This window comes from Chiloscyllium plagiosum, unplaced genomic scaffold (genome assembly GCF_037043375.1).
Source record: "Chiloscyllium plagiosum isolate Xiang-an unplaced genomic scaffold, Cpla_swu_hap1 HiC_scaffold_6, whole genome shotgun sequence".
In the NCBI taxonomy this organism is placed as follows: domain Eukaryota; kingdom Metazoa; phylum Chordata; class Chondrichthyes; order Orectolobiformes; family Hemiscylliidae; genus Chiloscyllium; species Chiloscyllium plagiosum.
The window spans coordinates 93,637,161-93,660,111 of record NW_028270144.1 but is presented as its reverse complement, the minus strand read 5'-3'; the positions used below and the strand labels follow the sequence as shown (position 1 = coordinate 93,660,111).

At 43.2% G+C, this 22,951-nt stretch overlaps 1 protein-coding gene across 6 annotated transcripts in view; it reads left to right on the top strand.

The window, feature by feature from the left end:
* The window catches only part of LOC122550789 (heat shock protein 105 kDa-like), a 90,984-nt gene extending 75,555 nt beyond the window's left edge, over positions 1 to 15,429 (top strand). For all 6 annotated transcript variants that reach the window (XM_087988213.1, XM_043692047.2, XM_087988212.1 and 3 more), the window contains 4 exons: positions 1,342 to 1,449; positions 13,306 to 13,425; positions 13,503 to 13,664; positions 14,613 to 15,429. In XM_087988213.1, coding sequence (XP_087844339.1) covers positions 1,342 to 1,449; positions 13,306 to 13,425; positions 13,503 to 13,664; positions 14,613 to 14,831 — 609 coding nt within the window. In that variant the 3' untranslated portion in view covers positions 14,832 to 15,429. The remainder of the gene's footprint in view (positions 1 to 1,341; positions 1,450 to 13,305; positions 13,426 to 13,502; positions 13,665 to 14,612) is intronic.
* Positions 15,430 to 22,951: the final 7,522 nt, after the last annotated feature.

Below are 22,951 nucleotides of genomic sequence, written 5' to 3'. Positions count from 1 at the left end.
TTGGGTCAGTCTCACTTTAATAATTTGAATTAAATGTAAAACAAGGTTATGGAAAAATCCTAATCAGTTTTCAAAAATGGATAACTCAGTTTGAAGTCACACCTTGTTTGCATGATTAGTGAGGAAATATAAATTTGTCATATGATACTGTATTCTTTATTCATGATCTGAAAAATGTGTTGCTGGAAAAGCGCAGCAGGTCAGGCAGCATCAAAGGAGCAGGAGAATCGACGTTTCGGGCATAAGCCCTTCTTCAGGAATGAGGAGGGTGTGCCAAGCAGGCTAAGATAAAAGGTAGGGAGGAGGGACTTGGGGGAGGGGCATTGGGAATGCGATAGGTGGAAGGAGGTTAAGGTGAGGGTGATAGGCTGGAGAGGGGTTGGGGGCGGAGAGGTCGGGAAGAAGATTGCAGGTCAAGAAGGCGATGCTGAGTCCAAGGGTTGGGACTGAGAAAAGGTGGGGGGAGGGGAAATGAGGAAGGTGGAGAAATCTGCATTCATCCCTTTGTGGTTGGAGGGTTCCTAAGCGGAAGATGAGGCGCTCTTTCTCCAGGCGTCGTGTTACCATGGTCTGGCGATGGAGGAGGCCAAGGACCTGCATGTCCTTGGCGGAGTGGGAGGGGGAGTTAGTGTTCAGCCACAGGGCGGTTGGGTTGGTTGGTGCGGGTGTCCCAGAGGTGTTCTCTGAAACGTTCCGCAAGTAGGCGGCTTGTCTCCCCAATGTATAGGAGGCCACATTGGGTGCAGCAGATGCAGTAAATGATGTGTGTGGAGATGCAGGTGAATTTGTGGCGGATATGGAAGGATCCCTTGGGGCCTTGGAGGGAAGTGAGGGGGAAGGTGTGGGCGCAAGTTTTGTGTTTCTTGTGGTTGCAGGGGAAAGTGTCGGGAGTGGAGCTTAGGCTGGTTGGGGGGTGTGGACCTGACGAGGGAGTCGCGGAGGGAGTGGTCTTTCCGGATGACGAGGGAGTTGGGACCTTTTCTCAGTCCCAACCCTCGGACTCAGCAGCGCCTTCTTGACCTGCAATCTTCTTCCCGACCTCTCTGCCCCCAACCCCTCTCTGGCCTATCACCCTCACCTTAACCTCCATCCACATATCGCATTCCCAACGCCCCTCCCCCAAGTCCCTCCTCCCTACCTTTTATCTTAGCCTGCTTGGCACACCCTCCTCATTCATGAAGAAGGGCTTATGCCTGAAACGTCGATTCTCCTGCTCTTTTGATGCTACCTGACCTGCTGTGCTTTTCCAGCAACACATTTTTCAGCTCTGATCTCCAGCATCTGCAGTCCTCACTTTCTCCTAGTTCTTTATTCATGATTCAAGCTGTTTGTGAATTGCAGGATCAGAAACTATTTTCAACGTTGTTGTCTGAGACAGAAAATTGGTTATATGAAGATGGAGAAGACCAAGCTAAACAAGTATATGTTGATAAGTTGTCAGAGTTAAAAGTAAGTACCAAAATTATTTTTTAGATGGATTTATTAGTAGCTATTTTTCTTTATAGCATATGTACAAGACTAGATAACTAGTCCCAGTATTCATTTTGATCTACAACTTTAACTAAGTAAATGCAAGGGTGCTACGGTTGGTCTGTGCCTATCAGTCAAACTGATAATATCCAATAACGCTTGCAAAAATGGTAAGATCTTTTACTTCTCCGGTGAAGTGTGGGCCTGAGGGTTGCAACGTGAGCATTGTCCCACTACCATCCTTACAAATACCAACTTGCTTGATATTAAGGGGCATAGCGCATACATTTTAGCACTGGCACTCACTACCTTTGAAAATGGCTTCCAAAATCCCTGAGGATAATCATTGTGGTAAAAACAATGACTGCAGATGCTGGAAACCAGATTCTGGATTAGTGGTGCTGGAAGAGCACAGCAGATAAGGCAGCATCCAAGGAGCAGCGAAATCGACGTTTCGGGCAAAAGCCCTTCATCAGGAATAAAGGCAGTGAGCCTGAAGCATGGAGAGATAAGCTCGAGGAGGGTGGGGGTGGGGAGAAAGTAGCATAGAGTACAGTGGGTGAGGGGATGAAGGTGATAGGTCAGGGAGGAGAGGGTGGAGTGGTCCCAATTGACCACCTGATGAAGGAGCAGTGCTCCGAAAGCTAGTGCTTCCAAATAAATATGTTGGACTATAACCTGGTGTTGTGTGATTTTTAACATTGTGTCCCAAGCAACTGTAAGTTCAGGTAACCCGATGTTGATACACTGGCCTTTCATTCTGAGTTACAACAGTTGTTGAATCACTGCAATAACAATTCAGCATATCCTTAGGCAAAAGAAAACAATATGTGGAGGAGATAAGACAATAGATTACTGCACAGCTCATGCTAGCCCCAGCCCTGTTCAACATACATAATAATGACTTGCCAACACACCCTGCGAATTTGTATGTGCTGTCATGTCTGCTGTGCTATCAAAGTTCTATCCTCTATTCTGGTCCAGAATGATCACATTAATGATCACATTACAAAGTTGATGAACTAATGCAAAACGTGGCATCTCACACCAAAACTTTCCAAACCAAATCAGGTGTGTTCCTGCTCCAGAATACCAGTGCCAGAAACATCTGCATGTTTGTGTGAATGACCAAGGCCCAAAACATGATCTTAACCCAGTATAGTTGGATAGCTTGAGGCTCCTGGAAGGATAGTATTTTTTTTTGAAAAAAAAGTATAGGTCAAAACCGGAGCAAAAAGTACTGTCTGGGACACTGCTTTCGCAACTTCTGGATCTCAGCATTTACCTATCTCTGCTCTGCAGCAGAATATTGCGCATGTAGCTAGCAAAGATTAGAACACACACGTTATGAACAATCTATTGAATACAAAAAGCTGTTCCAGTACAAATGCAACATTGGCATTTACCAAAAAATATGGAAAATTGCCCATGTATGTCCTGTCCAAAGAGCAGGACAGATAAAACCTAGCTAATCAACACCCTGTCAGTTCACTCTTGGTCATTTAAAATTTAAAAACTCACCTGTAGCATCAGGCCCACCATTGTTGTTCCGGCAGCAGGAGGTGCAGGATCATCGAGCCAGAAGTTGTCGGGAAGGTGAGCAAAAAATTTTTTAAATCACCTCTCACATCGGGTCCCGCCATTTTACATGAGTAGAGGCAGAGGTGAACACTGAGTGCTGCCAGCAATATATTTGAGCAATGGCTGACCTAGATATTACACATGTAGTGTCTCCCATCCGCTACCCTCCTCTCACCTCCTGGTGGGTTTGATAAGCTGATTGATTAAAAATTTACTTTTTCATCTTGTATTAATTGGTTAATTGAATAAGACCAGACCAGAGAAGTACTAGAAATTATTTAACTCAAATTTGTATGCTACTAATTAACGAGGTAGCGATGGCTGGTCAGGTGACGGGCTGTAGCTGTATGATGTGGGAGCTGGCTGATCCCATTGTGAACGGCAGTGATCACATCTGTAGCAAGTGTTGGTTGCTGGAAGAATTGAACTCTCCCTGCATATACTTAAACAATTATATACCTACACTCAGACTCCAGTGGTTGACCATTTAATAGTTACCACAGCAATTTCAACTTCAGTTCTTCTCCTTCATTACCCTCTCTAATGTACTCATATTTCATCCTCATGGGAAACTTTTCAACGGTTTTTCCATTTAAAGCTCAAACGTGGCAAAAGAAGAAGTTAATGTATCTGTTTATTTTGGGGCAGTCTCACTTTAATAATTTGAATTAAATATAAAACAAGGTTATGGAAAAATCCTAATCAGTTCTCAAAAATGGATAACTCCATTTGAAGTCACATCTTGTTTGCATGATTAGTTGGGAGAGTTGATGACCTGGAATCTAAGCTTCAAACACTGCGGCACATTCGGGAGGGAGAGAGTTACCTGGACACTTTGTTTCAGGAGGCAGTCACACCTGGATTAAGTAATTAAAATTCAGTTCGTGATCAAGGACAACAAGTGCTGCATAGGATAAAGATGCATGGTGTTATGGTAGAGTATTAGCATGGATAGAGGATTGGTTGACTGACAGGAAGCAAAGAGTGGGGATAAATGAGTGCTATTCTGGCTGGCACTCAGTGACCAGTGGTGTGCCCCAGGGATCAGTGTTGGGACCACAATTATTAACAATTTATATAGATGATTTAGAGTTGGGGAACCCTTGTATGGTGTCAAAATTTGCCGATGACACCAAGATGAATGGTAGAGCAAAGTGTGCAGAAGACTGTGAAACTGCAGAGGAATATGGATACATTGCGTGAGTGGGCAAAGATCTGGCAGATGGAATACAATGTTAGTAAATGTGAAGTCATACATTTTGGTAGGAGTAACAGCAAAATAGATTATTACTTGAATGGTAATAAGTTGCAGCATGCTGATTTGCAGAGGGACCCTGGGTGTCCTTGTGCATTAATCGCAGATGGTTGGTCTGCAGCTACCACAAGTAATTAGTAAGCCAAATGGAATTTTGTCCTTTATTGCTAAATAGGTTGAGTTTAAAAGAAGAGAAGTAAGATACTGGTGAGGCTACACCTGGAGTACTGTGTGCAGATTTGGTCTCCTTACTTAAGAAAGGACGTACTGGCAGGAAGTTCACTAGGTTGATTCCAGAGTTGAGGGGTTGGCTTATGAGGAGAGGCTAAGTGGGTTGGGATTACATTCATTGGGATTAGAAGAATGAGGGGGACCTTACAGAAACATAAAATTATGAAGGGAATTGATAAAATAGAAATAGATAAGATGTTTTCACTGGTAGATGAGACTGGGACAAGAGGGCATTGCCTCAAGGTTAGAGGAAGCAAGTTTAGAACTGAACTGAGAAGGAACTTTTTCACCCAGAGGGTTGTTAATCTATGGAATTCCTTGCCCAGGGATGTAGTTGACGCCACTTCAGTGATTGCATTTAAAGATAAGGTAGATACTCTTTTGAAGAATAAAAGAATTAAGGGATATGGCGAAAACGTGTGTACGTGGAGCTGAGTCCGCTTAAAGATTAGCCATGATCGTTTTGAGTGTTGGAGCAGGCTCGAAGTGCCAGACAGCCTATTCCTCCTCCTCCTATTTCTTAAGTCACCATCCAACTGATAGAAGAAGTTATCAGCAGAATATGAAGTGGCACTTGCTGATAACTTCTCCTCAGTTTGAACCTGAGGGTCACACAATTTCTGACCTCATTATAGCCTTGGTGCAAATATGGGTAAAAGAGCTGAAGTCCAGAAAGGAGGTAAGAGTGATTGCCCATGGCATCAAAGATAGATTTGACCAAGGTATGACATCAAGGAACTACAGCAAAACAGGAGTCAATGGGAATTGAGCGAAAACTCCCAATGGCTAATCATAGCTCAGAAGGAAGGTTCACGTGACCTGAAATGTTCACTGATTTCTCTCCAGAGATATTGCTAGACCTGCTGAGCTTTTCCAGCAATTTCTATTTTTTCTCCGAGAGAATTTGTTTCTGTATTTACCTAGTGTTACCATTACCTTACAGAGAGGAGAGAAGATTAAGCTTTCCATATAAATGCTGCAACAGCAATGCCTTTGGTTCTGCAGCATAACAAGGAGATAGAGCAGAGGCTTTAGAGAGGGTAAGCTGTGTGCCATGCCCCTACCAAATTACAGCTAAACTCTTCCAAACTTGATGCTAGTGACAGATAGTTGGCAGGCCAGCCAATGCAAACAACATTTCGGTGTGCAAACCCATAAATGTTCTCCTATATATCTCCCATTGTGGTGTTTTTTTGGCATCCTCTGCAACAGAACTCCTCGAGTGACCTCATTCTTCAATGATCTATCAAAGTAACCATAACCTTGACTTAGTGCGTGTATGCACTGCAACCATGTTGATTCCAACTCTATCTAGTAACCTCCATGGATGAAGAGCTTATGCTGAAAACGTCAACTCTCCTGCTTCTCGGATGCTGTCTGAATGGCTGTGCTTTTCCACGCTTTTCAACTCTGATCTCCAGCATCACAGTCCTCACTTTCTCCTCCCTGTACGGTATGTGGGCCACTTCCTGGGATTGTCATATCCAGTAAACAAGCCTTTTCATGTGTCATGTTGTTGTTCTCTCTCTTGTTCCTTGGATAAATGTGGCTGGAGAAGTGTAAATTTTGTGTACTTTCAAACACTCAATCAGATCAAAATACAACATCATTGGTGTGAAAGATGGTATGTAGACTGCCAAACTCCTCATGCTAGATAGCAGCATCAGAATGAATAGGAGGATGAGAAGCAGTATTACTGAACAACACTACTTTTTAACCCCCTCTGAATTCTCACTACATGGACTACCAAAGGCTGTTTCACAGTTGGACTCCAATTCTGAAAGTTTTTTCCTCCACAGTGCACAAGATATGCAGGCACTCTTGACCCTTGCTGGTTCTACAAGATTTCATTTCATTGTGTGTCACCTAATCCTGGAAGAGGGAGGGTAGAATGTCAGTGACTGTGGCACAAGGTACTTGGTTGACGTACCTACCATACCCGAATAGCAGTATGTAAAGGCAGCAGTTGATGGATTTGAGGTCCTTGAAATGGTAAATATGAGAGTGAGCTGGAGTATGTCGATTGAATGGGAAGATGCATTCTGGTTGACGTTTTTCTCACAAGTGACGCCAGTAGACTATTTGTTCATTTCTCACTACTGCCAGGTCCTTGGCTCCAGCATTCAAGATTTTAGCACCCAAACAAGCTGCTTCCACACTTTCTCAGGATGATCCTTGAGGGTCTTGTTACTCTTTCAGAACTGGTCCATCTCTAATTTAGTGTATCTCCATCACGATGTCTCTATCACTTGAATCATTCCGAGATCCTCTGCACCCTCCTGTTCCATTTACATGTTTAAAATTGCAGCGGTATTATTCAGCAGAGCTTCCCATTGATGATTGTAGATTGTAAATAATTGAGCGTCAAGACATTGATGCCTGTGGCCTTTCCACCTGTTATATCCTGTCAACCTAAAAATGACCCATTCATACCTACTCTCTGCTTTCTGGTAACTGACTAATCCTCTGTCCATGCTAATATGTTTTTCCTCTTTACTGTGAACTCAGTGTATGGAGTAATCTTTTGATGTGGCACCTTGCGAATTCCTTCTGGAAATTTATAATCCATCTGATAATTTAGAATCATTAAATTCTGCAGTATGGAAGTAGGCCATTCAGCCCATTGAGTCCACACCAATTCTCCAATGAGCATCCCAGCCAGATCCACCATCCCTACTCTACCACTGTAACCCTGCATTTTCCACAGCTGATCCACCTAGCCTGCATATCCCAGTCAAACATAATTTAACAAAAACATGTTGACTCTGTCTGATTGCATTTAGATTTTCTGATTGTCCTGTTTTACCCTCCTCCGTGGGTTCCAGCATTTACTGAAAGATGTTAAGCTGGCTGTCTAGTTTCCTGCTTTGTCTCTGTCTCTTCTTTTGCAATTTTGAGGCATTTCTAAAATTGAGGGAATTTTTGGAAATTTAAAATTGATGCAGCCCACTATCTCAGCAGCCATTTCTTTTAAGACCTTAGGAAAAAATTATCTATCAAGACCTAGAAACCTGTCAACATTTCTTTTCAAGTTCTAATAATTTCTTTCAGTTTCCCTTCCTAGGTGATCATAATTGTTTTAAATCCTTTCATCCCTTTCAGCATTCCAGGCTGAATCTTAAAGTTTTTTTAAGTATAAATCACATCGGGATTGGTGCACTGATTGAGATTTCTAGCCAGATCATACCTAACTTCCGTTAATTACTGTACCTAACCTTCTGAGTATCATACCTATTTTCTGCCCGACCTTACGAAGTGCCATTCCATATCACAGAATAGACAAGTTCAGTGGAGGAGCCAGCTCTAAAAGCCTGTTGCGTACAAGCACTGCTAGCCCTTTGCTGCCCTGCACACTTCCTGGTATTGTCCTGGACATGGCATACAGGGGGAAATTGGGGCTTTGTCTTGCAGGAATGGACCTAGAGTTCTTGCTGAATGAAGTAGTGCACAACTGCGACTTCACTTCCCTCAGGATCTGGAGTGGAGGGCTGGACACCAGACCATTCCAGTTTGATTCAAGGTTGCCACATGGGTAAAGTAGTCTCAACCATCTAGAGGAATGCACAGCACTGTAGGAAGAATATTATGTCTTAATCTACATCTCCACCAGGGTAAGATTGACAATCTTCTCTCTGATACCTCACCCATTTTCCACTAAGGCTCATAATCTACTACACTCACTATTGCCTGTAACATCTTCCCCATTCGCCCTCACCCATTCCAACTCACAACACCTCTAACCTTGTATGCTCTCTGCACTGCCTGCTCACTTGCTTGGAACACTTTGTCACAGTAACAGGTGTGTCACCCAGTTTTTACTTCGTTAATATGTCATTCCAGGAGGGAAAAAACCCATAATAAGACAAAGAAAAGTCAAGATGGATGATATGCTTCCTATCACTCAGATCCTCAACTGTTTTAAGAGGATACTGAATCTGATTGAGTTTTTTGAAGAAGTAACAAAGAGGATTGATGAGGGCAGAGTGGTAGATGTGATCTATATGGACTTCAGTAAGGCGTTTGACATTGGAGACTGGTTAGCAAGGTGATATTTCATGGGCTACAGGGAGAACTAGCCATTTGGATACAGAACTGGCTCAAAGGTAGAAGACAGAGGGTGGTGGTGGAGGGTTGTTTTTCAGACTAGAGGCCTGTGACCAGTGGAGTGCCACAAGGATTGGTGCTGTGTCCTCTACTTTTTGTCATTTACATAAATGATTTTGATGCGAACATAAGAGATACAGTAAGTTTAGAGGTGTAGTGGACTGCGAAGAAGGTTACCTCAGATTACAACAGGATCTTGACCAGTTGGGCTAATGGGCTGACAAGTGGCAGATGGAGTTTAATTCAGATAAATGCCAGATGTTGCATTTTAGGAAAGCAAATCTTAGCAGGACTTATACACTTAATGGTAAGGTCCTAGGGAGTGTTGCTGAACGAAGAGATCTTGTAGTGCAGGTTCATAGCTCCTTGAAAGTGGAGTCACAGATAGATAGGATAGAGAAGAAGGCGTTTGGTACGCTTTCTTTTATTGATCAGAGTATTGAGTATAGGAGTTGGGTGGTCACGTTGCAGCTGTGGATATTGGTTAGACCACTGTTGGGATATTGCGTGCAGTTCTGGTCTCCTTCCTATCAGAAAGATGTTGTGAAACTTGAAAGGGTTCAGAAAAGATCTATAAGGATGTTGCCATGGTTGGAGGATTTTGAGCTATAGGGAGAGGCTGAACAGGCTGGGGCTGTTTTCCCTGGAGTGCCAGAGGGTGAGGGATGACCTTTTTATAAGAGGTTTACAAAATCATGAGGGGCATGGATAGTATAAATAGACATAGTCTTTTCCCTGGGGTGGGGGAGTCTAGAACTAGAGAGCATAGGTTTAGGGTGAGAGGGGAAAGATATGAAGGAGACTTAAGGTGGTTTAAGCTAGCACAATGGCAACATTTTAAAAGGCATTTGGATAGGTATATGACTAGGAAGGGTTTGGAGGGATATGGGCCGGGTGTTGGTAGGTGGGACTAGATTGAGTTGGGATATCTGGTCGGCATGGACTGGTTGGACCGAAGGGTCTGTTTCCATGCTGTATATTTCTATGACTCTATGACAGTCCCTAGCAAACCCCTAGGCTTGAACTGTTCTCGGATGTTGCCCTTGACTTACTGTTCTGGTATCCTCGGAGCAAAAGTTTAAGCCCTTAGCCATCCTGATATCCTTCTCTAAAGCGCTGTGCTAGGAGACTACCTGGTCAGGTCCACGCCCCCCTACAATCCACCCTCCCATCCTGGCACCTTTCCCTGCCACTGCAGGAACTGTAAAACCTGCGCTCACACCTCCTCCCTCACCTCTATCCAAGGCCCTAAAGGAGCCTTCCACATCCATCAAAGTTTTACCTGCACATCCACTAATATCATTTATTGTATCCGTTGCTCCCGATGCGGTCTCCTCTACATTGGGGAGACTGGGCGCCTCCTAGCAGAGTGCTTTAGGGAACATCTCCGGAACACCCGCACCAATCAACCACACCGCCCCGTGGCCCAACATTTCAACTCCCCCTCCCACTCTGCCGAGGACATGGAGGTCCTGGGCCTACTTCACCGCCGCTCCCTCACCATCAGATGCCTGGAGGAAGAACGCCTCATCTTCCACCTCGGAACACTTCAACCCCAGGGCATCAATGTGGACTTCAACAATTTCCTCATTTCCCCTTCCCCCATCTCACCCTAATTCCAAACTTCCAGCTCAGCACTGTCCCCATGACTTGTCCAGACTTGTCCTACCTGCCTATCTCCTTTTCCACCTATCCTCTCCTCCCTGACCTATCACCTTCATCCCCACCCCCACACACCAATTGGACTCTATGATACTTTCTCCCCACCCCCACCCTCCTCTAGCTTATCTCTCCACGCTTCAGGTTCTCTGCCCTTATTTCTGATGAAGGGCTTTTGCCCAAAACGTCGATTTCGCTGCTCCTTGGATGCTGCCTGAACTGCTGTGCTCTTCCAGCACCACTAATCCACCATCAGGACAAAGCAGCCCGCTTGATTGGCACCGTATCTACCCCGTCTGCCAAAGATGCTCAATAAACACTGCTGCTACAATCTTCAAGATACACAGCAGAATTTCACTAAAGATCCTTAGACAGCACCTTCCAAACCCATCACCACTCCCAGTTAGAAGGACAAGGATAGCAGAAATGTGGGGACACCACCACCTACAAGTTCCTCTCCAAGGCACTAACCATCCTGATTTTAAAAATTTTGCCTTTGCTGCACTGTCATTGGGTCAAAATCCTTCCTTAACAGCATTGTAAATCTACCTACAGCACATGGACGCAGTGGTTCAAGTAGGCAGCTTAATACTATCTTCTCAAGGGCAGCAAGAAGCCGGCAATAAATGCTGGCCCAGCCAGCAATTTCTACAAGTGGGCAAAAAAAGTACTTATTGACTGTATTTCTGTGCTAAACAACATGGCAATACATCAGTTTTATGAGGGGGCAAAGTGCTGCAAGACGAGACAAAATAGTGCAAGGCAGGAATGTTGATGTTCAGGTCGAGTCAAAGTGAGTGAGCACTGTAGCATAGAGCGAAGAACCAGAGAATAGGGTCACTGGACCTGAAACATTAACTCTGCTTTCTCTCCATAGCAGCTGCCAGACCTGAGTTTTTACCAGTAATCTGTTTGTTTCTGATTTCCAGCATCTGCAGTTATTTTTCCTAAACCAGAGATACAGCCTGGCCCAGTCAATGAGCTGAGTGCTTGTCTTGGTGCACACATTATCCTTGCTGCAGATTTTTAAAAATAGATCTAGTGCTGCATTGAACTTTCGAAGTATAAGTGGATTGGACATGAGGTTCATGAAAGCTGGCAGATGTCAGATACCATGTGTATGGAATGTTAAACCCGCCAAGAAACCAGAGTGGGGTCTATGTCGAACTTTCTCAATGACTAATTTGTTTGACAAATTTGGCAAGATTACAAACTGAATATTAATGTAGCGAGTTGGTTTGCTAACGACATTTGACAAGAAACGGTGAGACGATCTCGTTCGGAGCTACTCACTCCATTCTGCCACACTCTATGCTATAGCTCATGTTGCTCAGACTTCTTTAAGACTCTGCCCTGAAATCATAATTATTCCTGGGATGTTGTTTGTGTTTTCCAAGGTGTTATCAGATGCAAAGCATCTTACAATTCTTTGTTTCCTTGTTTTCCATCTTTAATTCTCCAAATTGTGTAGAGGGCTAACACTTACTTTAGTTGCTCTTTCTCTTTTTGAAATATCTGTAAAAACATTATGATCTGTTTTTATATTCTTAGCTAACTTTTTCTCATACACCAATTCTACTGCTTTTTTTTTTGAATATTTGCTTGCTTTTTTTGAATTGTGCTGTCCAGTCTTTTGACTTGCCACAATACAATGACACTAAAATTACATTCAAGGTAGGTGATAGATTCCCTTCCCTGAAAGGTATCAGTGAAACCACTTGGAATTGGTTACGGTCATCTTTTCAGTCCCAGCCTATAAATGTCTAAATTTATTTTTAAGCTTCCCATGATTGAATTTCAGCTTGGTTGGATAGTCCAGTACCGTACCGTACCGTGTGTGCTAAGTAGGACATTAAGTATTTCAAGCATTAACTTTTTTTTAAATGAAGGATCGTCGCATGTGCCTAATATGTCCAGGTATCTTGAAGTTTATCTATCCCAGACAGTAAGATCTACCATGTTCTGCAATAGGGTTCAATTTCAGTGATGTAAGAAAGCAAGGATAATCTTAAGCCCTCTGATCCTATAATGATTCACCTGCAACTGTGACAGAAAAGGGTGAGACCTGGGGGAATTCTGGATTCATGACATATCTGATGATGGATAACTGAACCAGATGTACACCAGAGAAACTTATGATGCCTGAAATTAAATACGAAGGAGGAATGTTACAATATACCAGAAGGGCAACCAGGATGGGAAACAGTGGCAGTTTAGTTGGGAACATCAAAGTCTGATGGGCTTAAGGATGCAATTGCACAAAATTAGGCTGCAAAGGTATTGTGGCAAGCAGAGGGTGAAAGTTGATAAGGAATTTTAAAAACATAATTGCCAGACTCTTGGGTAAATTTTCAGCAACGTAGATGGAAATTGGATTTAAAGGAATTGTGAGAATGTGGGTAATTTCAAATCAACAAATTAACTGAAATGGCCTCATCGCTATAATAGCGGGAATAAAGAGACCGCAGAAGTTGGAACGGTTGAGTACCGGCTATGATTATTTATAGTAGGCAAGCTTGAATGGAAGCAGGTTTGAAGATTATAAAAGAACAGTGAATTTGAAGGAGAGGGCAGCATTATCAGACACCAAAAGTGAAATAATGGAGAATAAGTAATCCTGCAGTAGCTGAGGGAATAAAGGAGGGAAAATGTCTAGAACAAAGAATGAAATCATAAGTTATGCTTTTAAAGAATAGGACAGTAGGTAACCGAGATTAAAGACCTGAAATAGCTGGAACCGGAGAAAGTGTTCCAAAAATGCTTTACTTGAAAACACTAAGTGGCTCCAGATAACATAACAGGACGAGACGATTAACATAAGACAGGCCACAGTCATTTCACGATTCTTATGAAATTATAGTTGAAGTATTCTTGTTTGGTTGTGGCTTTTCAGAGCATTTCATTTGAAACATCAAAAGTAGCTGCAAAATTATAGTATAAAATTGAGCTATTTTTGTGTACAACTCCATCTTACTAAATACATTTCTTCTTTTAAAATTCTGTAGAAGTTAGGTACACCAGTTCAACACCGATATCTGGAGAATGAAAAACGGCCAAAAGCCTTTGATGAGCTTAGACAAAGACTGCAATATTATGCAAAACTAATGAGAGAATCCAGGAATAATGTAAGCAAAATTTCACAAGTGCAATTTATTTTTGTGAATGAAGCAGATAGGAAAATTAATATTCACATATTTTACAGATTGAAGAGTATAACCATATAGATGTTTCTGAAATGGCAAAAGTGGAAAAGGCAGTGAATGAAACAATGGAATGGATGAATAAAGCAATGGAGACACAGGCCAAACTGAATTTTGATCAAGATCCTATAATACATGCATCTGAGATTAAAGAAAAACAGAAGGTTATATCTCTTTTGTATTAAGTTGATATGTTGAAACACACTTAATATGCCTATGATCATGTAATTAGAATTTGAGGATTACAAAACAAGGTAACGACTGAATAAGCTTTGCACTAAATTGGATCGGAGTCAGATCTCTGACAGGCACCCAGAGAATTCTTGTACTGAAGATAGGATGCCCTGCAGATCTTGAGAAATTTTGTCTTTTGGAGCTGGAATAATTCTGGTAACCTTTTTTTTTAATTTCTTTGCCTTTCTATACCTTTTGTCTTTGGAATGGTGATCAAAGCAATTTCTCATTAAGAATTGATTCACCATGACCAATGCATTTCAATTTCCAACTTGCCCCGATAATACAGACCAGGCCCTTACAGTATCTGATCAGTGATCACTCCCAAAACCTTTATTGTAATTGCGTATCATTGGCTCTTTGTGCAGTTAGTCTGCATTTTATTCATCCAAAAATCTACCTGCCATGTTTTAGGCATTCTACATTGCTGATGACCATCAAAAATAATTGAATCAGTCTTCTTTCTGTTACTATCTACTACAAATTTAAGGTCATCTCATGTTCTATAGCATTCGCAAATGTTTTCAACACCATGCATCCTGAATGTTAGTTTTTTATAATTAGGTAGTTTTGATTTACCGTTGTGCTCTACCTTACTATCCCAATTCGTCAGCATGGGCTTCATTATTTCTACCTGAACAAATTATTTTCCAACCTAAGTCTAAGGTCTGTATCTCCCAATGAATTTCTACTGGCTCACCATGCACATTTGAAATGTATAATATTAACACCCAAATCTCAACAATGAGCAAATTACTAGGATTTTGATATGATGCTTTTTATGGGCGTTTTTTTGAACGTGAAGTATACTCAAGATCAAAACATTCTTACCAAAATTGTTACTTATATTTGTTAATTTTCTTAACTTCCCTTCGTAGGAGCTCGATACTATCTGTAATCCAATAGTAACTAAACCCAAGCCAAAGGTAGAAATTCCTACAGAAGAAAACCACTTGAACAGTAAAGCTAATTCTAAAACTGGAGGAGGGAGAGAGCCAATGGAGAATGAACGCCTTGCCAAGGATACAGAAATTCCTTCCCAAAATGGTCACTGCCATCCAGGAGAGAGCTTGACAACCAACATGGATTTGGATTGATCAGTAGAGGTGTAAAAGAAATATTTTCTCTCTACAAATTTCTGCTACTTTTTTTTTCTTTTAATGTTTCTAAATGCCCAACCTATTCATTTCTAAAAAAGGTTTTGTAACATATTTTCTTCAGTACCTAGTGAAGAGTTCAGCCATTTAATATGTACAATGTGTTGGTAAATATTTAAAACCATGGTAATGTTAAATTCCTGTGGAATTGTAAATTTCTGTTAGTCATCTACAGAGCATGATGCATCAGAGTATTTCGTAAAGTTATGCTCCATCAATCTGGGTATTTAAAGCATGAAGTTCTAACTGGTGCATGTTTTAGCAGTAGTTGGGCATATGTATGTATTTGTTGTTTTGATTTTCTTCATTTGTGCAGTTTTAAGATGATGATGGGACCCAAATAATTAGAATAAATTGAGTAAATATTGAGTAAATTAAGCTGTGTATTACTTTCTACTACAGATTAAAACATTCAGCATTAGATTTGGGGGGAAAATGTCCTTAATAAAACAATAAATGTCTTAATTGTTTTATCAATGATTTGAGAGTAATTTAGAAAATCAGTTCTTTAAAATAAATTCGAGATGAGTCTCTTCAAATGGTTTATTTTGGGCTAGTTTTTTTTTCATTCATGCATGAGATGTGGGCGATGCTGGCTAGGCTAGCATTTATTGCCCATCCCTAATCTCCTTTTGAGAAGGCAATGATAAGCTGTTGCCTTGAACCTTTGCAGTCCCTGAGCTGGAGGTACACCCACAATATTCTTAAGGAGGGCGTTCCAGCCTCCGGAGCAACTCAGCCACCATTAGCCATGCGGCTGGTGCAGCTACCATCCCCACGGCGATCGATGACATCACTCTCTTTACCCCCACCGTGGTCGCTTACACAGCTACTTCCGCCTCTCATGATTTCACATGGACCATGCGCAACATCACTTCCGCCCCTTATGTCATCACTGACGTCACACGTTCAGCGACTTGCGGTCCCCCTGCTGCTGTGTTCACCACCACTTCCACTCCCACGAACGCCACTCACCTGCATACTGCCGATACACCCCCCTCAGATTCCACTGTCACCATCCCTGCCCCCTAGAACCCTGAGGGGGACATCACCCCTGCTCATGACTCCACCTCCATTCTCCCTACCACCACACCCCTCCAGTTACAGGCTCTGCCCCCACTCCAGCTCCACACCACACCAGGTCCTAGCTCCCAATCCTGCCGAGTTTTCACCATCCCCACCAGACCTTCCCCTCACTGAGGACGAACGATCAATTGTCAGCAAAGGCCTTACCTTTATCTCCCTCTGTCCACGCATCAATGAATTCAATACGCGTCGTGACGTCGAACATTTCTTCCGCTACCCCCGCTCCAAGCTGCCAAGGACCCTTTCGCTTGCCTCCAACCCACTCCATCCACCTGGACACCCTGTGCTGACCTAGTACCCGCACCAGATCTCTTTATTTCCAACTGCTGCCGAGACATTAACCGCCTCAACCTGTCTATCCCCACTCCACCCTCTCACCCTCAACGCACAGCCCTCCACTCCCTCTGCTCCAAAGCCAACCTCACCATCAAACCAGCAGATAAAGGGGGTGCAGTGGTAGTTTGGTGCAGTGACCTCTACACCGCTGAAGCTAGACACCAACTCGAAGACACCCCCTCCTACCGCCCCCTCGACCATGATTCCACCCCCCATCACCAAACCATTGTCTCCCAGACCGCACACAACCTCAACACCTCAGGAGATCTCCCACCCACAGTTTCCAACCTCCTAGTCTGGGAACCCCGCAATGCCTAATTCTACCTCCCTCCCAAGATCCACAAGCCTGACCACCCTGATCCTGCCCCACTGAACTCATCTCCACCTACCTTGATACTGTCCAATCCCCCCTAGTCCAGGAACTCCCACATACTTTTGAGACACCACCCACGCCCTCCACCTCCTCCAAGACTTCTGTTTCCCCAGCCCTAAAAGCCTAATATTCACCATGGACATCCAGTCCCTCTACATCTTTATCTGCCATGACCAGGGCCTCCAAGTCCTCCATTTTTTGCCTCTCCCAACATCCCCAACAGTACCCTTCCACTGACACTCTCATTCGCTTGGCTGAACTGGGCCTCACCCTTAACAATTTCTCCTTCGAATCCTCCCACTTACTCCAGATGAAAGAGGTAGCCATGACATGTGCATGAGCCTCAGCTATGCCTGTCTCTTTGTTGACTACGTAGAACAGTCCATCTTCCGTAGTTAAACTGGCACCACTCCCCACCTCGTGCTCCCGCGAGGAGATTGAGCAGTCCATCAACTTCACCAACACATTCCACCCTGACCTTAAATTCACCTGGACCATCTCTGATATCTCCCTCCCCTTCCTGGACCTCTCCATCTCCATCAATGACGACCCGACTTGATACTGACATTTTTAACAAACCCACCGACTCCCACAGCTACCTGGATTACACGCCTTCCCACCCTACCTCCTGCAAAAACCATCCCGTATTCCCAATTCCTCCGCCTCCGATGTATCTGCTCCCAGGACGAACAGTTCCACCACAGAACACACCAGATGGCCTCCTTTAAAGACCGCAATTTCCCTTCCTATGTGGTTGAAGATGCCCTCCAATGCATCTCATCCACGTCCCACACCTCTGTCCTCAAACCACACCCCTCCAACCTCAACAAGGGCAGAACCCCTCTGGTCCTCACCTTCCACCCTACCAACCTTCGCATAAACCGCATCATCCACCAACATTTCCGCCACCTCCATACAGTCCCCACCACCATAGATATATTTCCCTCCCCGCCCCTTTCCGCTTTCCACAAAGACAGTTTCCTTTGTGACTACCTGGTCAGATCCACGTCCCCCAACCTCCCCTCCTGGAACCTTCCCCCTGCCACTGCAGGAATTGCAAAATCTGCACCCACACCTCCCCCCTCACCTTCATTCAAGGCCCCAAAGGAGCCTTCCACATCCATCAAAATTTCACCAATGTCATTTACTGTATCTGTTGCTCCCGATGCGGTCTCCTTTACATTGGGGAGATTGAACGCTTTCTCACAGAGCGCTTTAGAGAACATCTCCGGGACACCTGCACCAGTCAACCCTACCGTCCTATGGCCCAACATTTCAACTCCTCCTCCCACTCTGCCGAAGACATGCAGGTCCTGGGCCTCCTCCACCGCCACTCCCTCACCACCCAACACCTGGAGGAAGAACACTTCATCTTCCACCTCGGAACACTTCAATCCCAGGGCATCAATGTGGACTTTATCAGTTTCCTCATTTCCCCTCTCCCCACCTTAGCCTAGTTCCAACATTCCAGCTCAGCACCATCCTCATGACCTGTCCTACCTGCCAATCTTCCTTTCACCTATCCGCTCCACCCTCCTCTCCAGCCTATCACCTTCATCCCCACCTCCATCCACCTATTGTACTCTTGGCTACCTTCTCCCCAGCTCCACCCCCCCCCCCCTCCCATTTATCTCTCTACCCCAGAGGGTTCCCTGCCTTCATTCCTGATGAAGGGCTTTTGCCCGAAACATCGATTTTTCCTGCTCCTCGGATGCTGCCTGACCTGCTGTGCTTTTCCAGCACCATTCTAATGTAGTTCTGGGATTTTGACCCAGCGACAGTGAAGAATGGTGGTATAGTTTCAAATCAGGTTGGCGTGGAGGGAAACTTGCAGGTAGTGGTCTTCCCATGCATCTGCTACTTGTATTCTACTGAGTGGTGGAATTCATGTGCTTGGAAAACTCTATTGGAGTAACCTGGTGAGTACTTCTTTCAAGGCTTCTGTAAAGATTTGTAGCTAGGGTGCTGGTTGTTGTGGTTGTGGGTATGTTCACCGAGCTGGGAACTTCTTTCTTTGGATGTGAGTGTCGCTGGCTAAACAAGCATTGTTGCCTATCCCTAATTCCTCAAAGGGAGTTACAAGTCAACTACACAGTAGTTCTTTCAATTGTTAAATCAGATGGGTTTTTACAACATTCTAAAGTCTCCATTAGGACCCTTTTTTTTATTGCACATATATATTGATTTTGAAATTCCACCACGTGACATGGAATGATGTCAGTTGACGTCCCAAGAGCTAATCCGATGACATTATCACAACACTGCCTCCCCTGTTGCAGTGTATCTCGTAGATGACACGTACTGTTATTTATATACTGTTATGTATGCTATTATATATGTCCTTACTTTCTCTCTTTATCATGAGATAATTAAAATCAACGTTCTGGCAGATCAGTTGCCTGTTAAACTTTCCAAAAATGAGCCCAATTATATGCAGATTTTAAAATTCCTGGAGCATCTGTTGCTACTTCGTGATGTTCAAAAATGGTCTAAAATGTCAGCTTACTGTAGGTAACAAACCACTAATAAAATTTATTTATATTTATTAATTTGTGGGATGTGAGCATCACTGGCTGGCCTGCATTTATTGCCCATCTCTATTTGCCCTTGAAAAAGCGGTTGAGAGCTGCCTTCTTGAACCACAATGAGGAGGTGCCTGTGTTGGACTGGGGTGGACAAAGTTAAAAATCACACAACACCAGGTTATAGTCCAACAGGTTTATTTGGAAGTACTAGCTTTTGGAGTGCTGCTCCTTCATCAGGTAGCTAGTGGGGCAAAGTCATAAGACACAGGATTTATAGCACAAGATCATAGTGTCATGCAATTGTTACAATATATTGAACAAACCTATTTTGCTGTTTAGAATGAGCTGCAGGTTTTTATTCATTAATAAGTAAATTCCAGAACGTCTTTCAAGTCACATTCCCAAGATAACTTAAGGTTTTATTTTAAAAAGTGACATCTCTGCTCAAACAGTCTAAAGGTGTGAGGTTAGAGTCTGCCTGTATTCCAGTCTTGAATCAGATTGGTTCAGTTTCCAAAGTAAGCACTTATAAAATGTCACATGGATTGACTGCCTGCAGATTGTGTGCTTTTTGAACAAAATAGAATGTATCTGCAAATACAGTTCAGCAAATGCGAATTCGTCCCATAGACTTACGTGTGTGTGCGTGTGAGGGAGAGAGAGAGTGTGCGCATGAGTGTGAGGGAGTCTAAGCCTGTGAGAGGATGGTATGGGGATTGTATGTGTGTGTCTGAGAGAGCACGTGTATGAGGGAGGTTCTGCATAACTACAATTATGTAAGTGTGTGAGAGAGAGAGCGTGTATAGTGTAGTGGGGTCACCTGTAGTGTGACATGAACCCAAGGTCCGGGTTGAGGCCATCCTCATGGGTACCAAACTTGGCTATCAGCCTCTGCTCGGCCACTCTGCGTTGTTGCATATCCTGAAGTCTGCCTTGAAAACCTTCTTGAACCTCAGCAGGCCTCATGCTGTAGGTTAACACACAACTGCAGTGCATCTTTGTAAATAGGACACATTGCTGCTACTGAGCATTGGTGGTGGAGTGAGTGGAAGCTTGTAATGTGCCAATCAAGTGGGCTGCTTTGTCTTTGGTATCAAGCTTCTTGAATGTTATTGGAGTAGCACCCATTTAGGCAAGTGGGGAACATTCCATCACACTCCTGACTGTAAGAGAAAATGCTGGAAAATCTCAGCAGGTCTGGCAGCATCTGTAAGGAGAGAAAAGAGCTGACGTTTAGAGTCTAACTGACCGTTTGTCATTCCTGACTGTACCTTGTCGATGATGGACATGCTTTGGGGAGTCAGGAGGTGTGTTACTCACTACAGTCTTCCTAGTCTCTGACCTACTGTCATAGCCAGTGTTTATAAAGCTAGTTCAGTTAAATTTCTAGGGAATTCTAACCTCCAGGATTTTGATAGTGGAGGATTCAGTGCTGGTAACAAGTGAATGTCAAGGGGCAATGCTTAAATTGTCCCTTAACTGAGATGTTCGTACAGTGGCATTTGTGTGGTACGAATGTTATTTGCCACTTGTCAGCCCAAACTTTGATGTTGTGCAGATCTTTATGCATTTGGACGTGGACTGCTTCAGTATCTGAGGAGTTGTGAATTCATTGTGCATTCATCACCAAATTTCCCACTTCTGACCTTATGATGGAGGGAAGGTCATTGATTAAGTAGCTGAAGATGGTTAAGGCTAGGACACTACCCTGAGGAACTCCTGCAGAGATGTCCTACTGCTGAGATGACTGCCCTTCCAACATGAATGGCCATCTTCCTGTGTGTCAATTATGACTCTAACCACCAGAGAATCTGTCCCCGGATTCCCATTGATTCCAGTTTTGCCAGGTTCCTTGATGCCACACTCAGTTGAATTCTGTCTTGATGTCAAGAGCTGTCACTCACCCTGACCTCTGGAATAGCTCTTTTGTTCGTGTCTGAATCAAGGCTGCAGTGAGGTCAGAAGCTGTGTGGTCCTAGCAGAACCCAAACTGGGCAGCATTTGTCATTTATTGAGAGGAATGGAACACCAAAGTAAGGATGTTGTGCTTTAGTTCTATAGCACGAAAGTGCCGGTGTTTGACCTTGGGTGAACGAAGTCAGAAGTCACACGACACTGGGTTATAGACGAAAGGGTTTATTTGAAATCCAAAGCTTTCACAGCACTGCTCCTTCATCAGGAGAAGTTAAAGGGAAGCAGACAGGCACAGAAGTTATAGGTAGCGAGATCAAAAGATAGTACAAATGTGAGTTGAATGTCGACAGGCTGAATTAATAAGTCTGCAGGTTAGACCCTCGGCATGCGACTTTTATACCTAATCATGTTATTTCCAGCCATTTAGTTTGTTTCCAGCACCATCTTATTTCTAATTTTTTGAAATTATCTCTTTGCCTCAATCAAACTATGGTTCATCCCTTCACTTGCTGTTCAACTGTTGATACTTTACTCACACCGTCTGACATTTTTGATCACCTGCAGAGACAAGTTATTCAGCCTATTAACATTCCACTCATACCATTTGTACTACCTTTGATTCCTCTGCCTATAAATTCTGTGCCTGTGTGGCTACCTGTCTTCACTTCACCTGATGAAGGAGCAGTGCTCCAAAAATGTGTGATTTCAAATAAACCTGTTGGACTGCAACCTGGTGTCATGTGACTTCTGACCTTTAGTTCTATGGGTCATTGGTGAGACCAAACCTTGAATACTGTCTGCATTCAGATGTCCTTATTGAAGGGTGTTCGATGCAGTTCAGTGGAGATTTACTAGATCGCTGCTTGGCATAAGTGGGTTGTCTTATGAAGAAAGGTTGGACAGATTGAGCTTGTACTGACCAGAGTTTAGAAGTGTGAGGGGTGATTTGATTGAAGTTTAAAATATTCTGAATGGTCTTAACAAGGTGGACGTGGCAGGATGTTAATTCTTGTGGGTGAGTCCAGAACTAGGGGACATTGCTTAAAGACATAGGTCACCTTTTTTTTGGTCAGGGATGAAGAACTTCTTTTTTCTCTGAGGATTGCCTCAGGAGGTGGGATAATTAAATATCTTTAAGGTTAAATTGATTGTTGTTAGGCAAGGAAGTCAATTATTGTCAGGAATACATGACTAAGTGGAATTCAAATGTTGTTAGGAATAGATGGCTAAATGGAATTTGGAACATGGAGAGATAAGCAATGGTCTTATTGAATGGAGGGACATGTTTGAACAGCCTAATGACCTGTTTCTGCTCCTAATTCATATATTCATAACTTCAAATCTCTGTGGCTTGAGATCTTGCTGCAGCAAGTCATACTCATCTACCCAGTGCCTTTAAGGGAAGGAAGTGGCAATGTTACTGGTCTAGTCATCCAGAATGTCAGACTTATATTCTGGGGATATGGATTCAAAACCCACTGTGGCATATGGTGAAATTTGAATTTATTAAAATCTGAAATTAAGAGCTCTCATCTAATTGCAAGCGCATGTGAAAATCTGTAAAAATCTTTCTGGTTCACTAATATCCTTTTAAAAAAGGAAATCTTCCGTTCTTTCATGGTCTGGCCTACATGTGACTCCATGTAGGCCAGACCATGGTTGACTCTTACCAGCTAGGCAATTAGGATGTACATTAAATTAAACATTGATTAATTAAATTAAACTAACTTCCCATGAATGAATAATAAAAAAAGACTGCAGGGATTATATAAAGTGGCTATAGCAATGATTATAAATTGTCTAACTATAACCAATATTGAGAAACA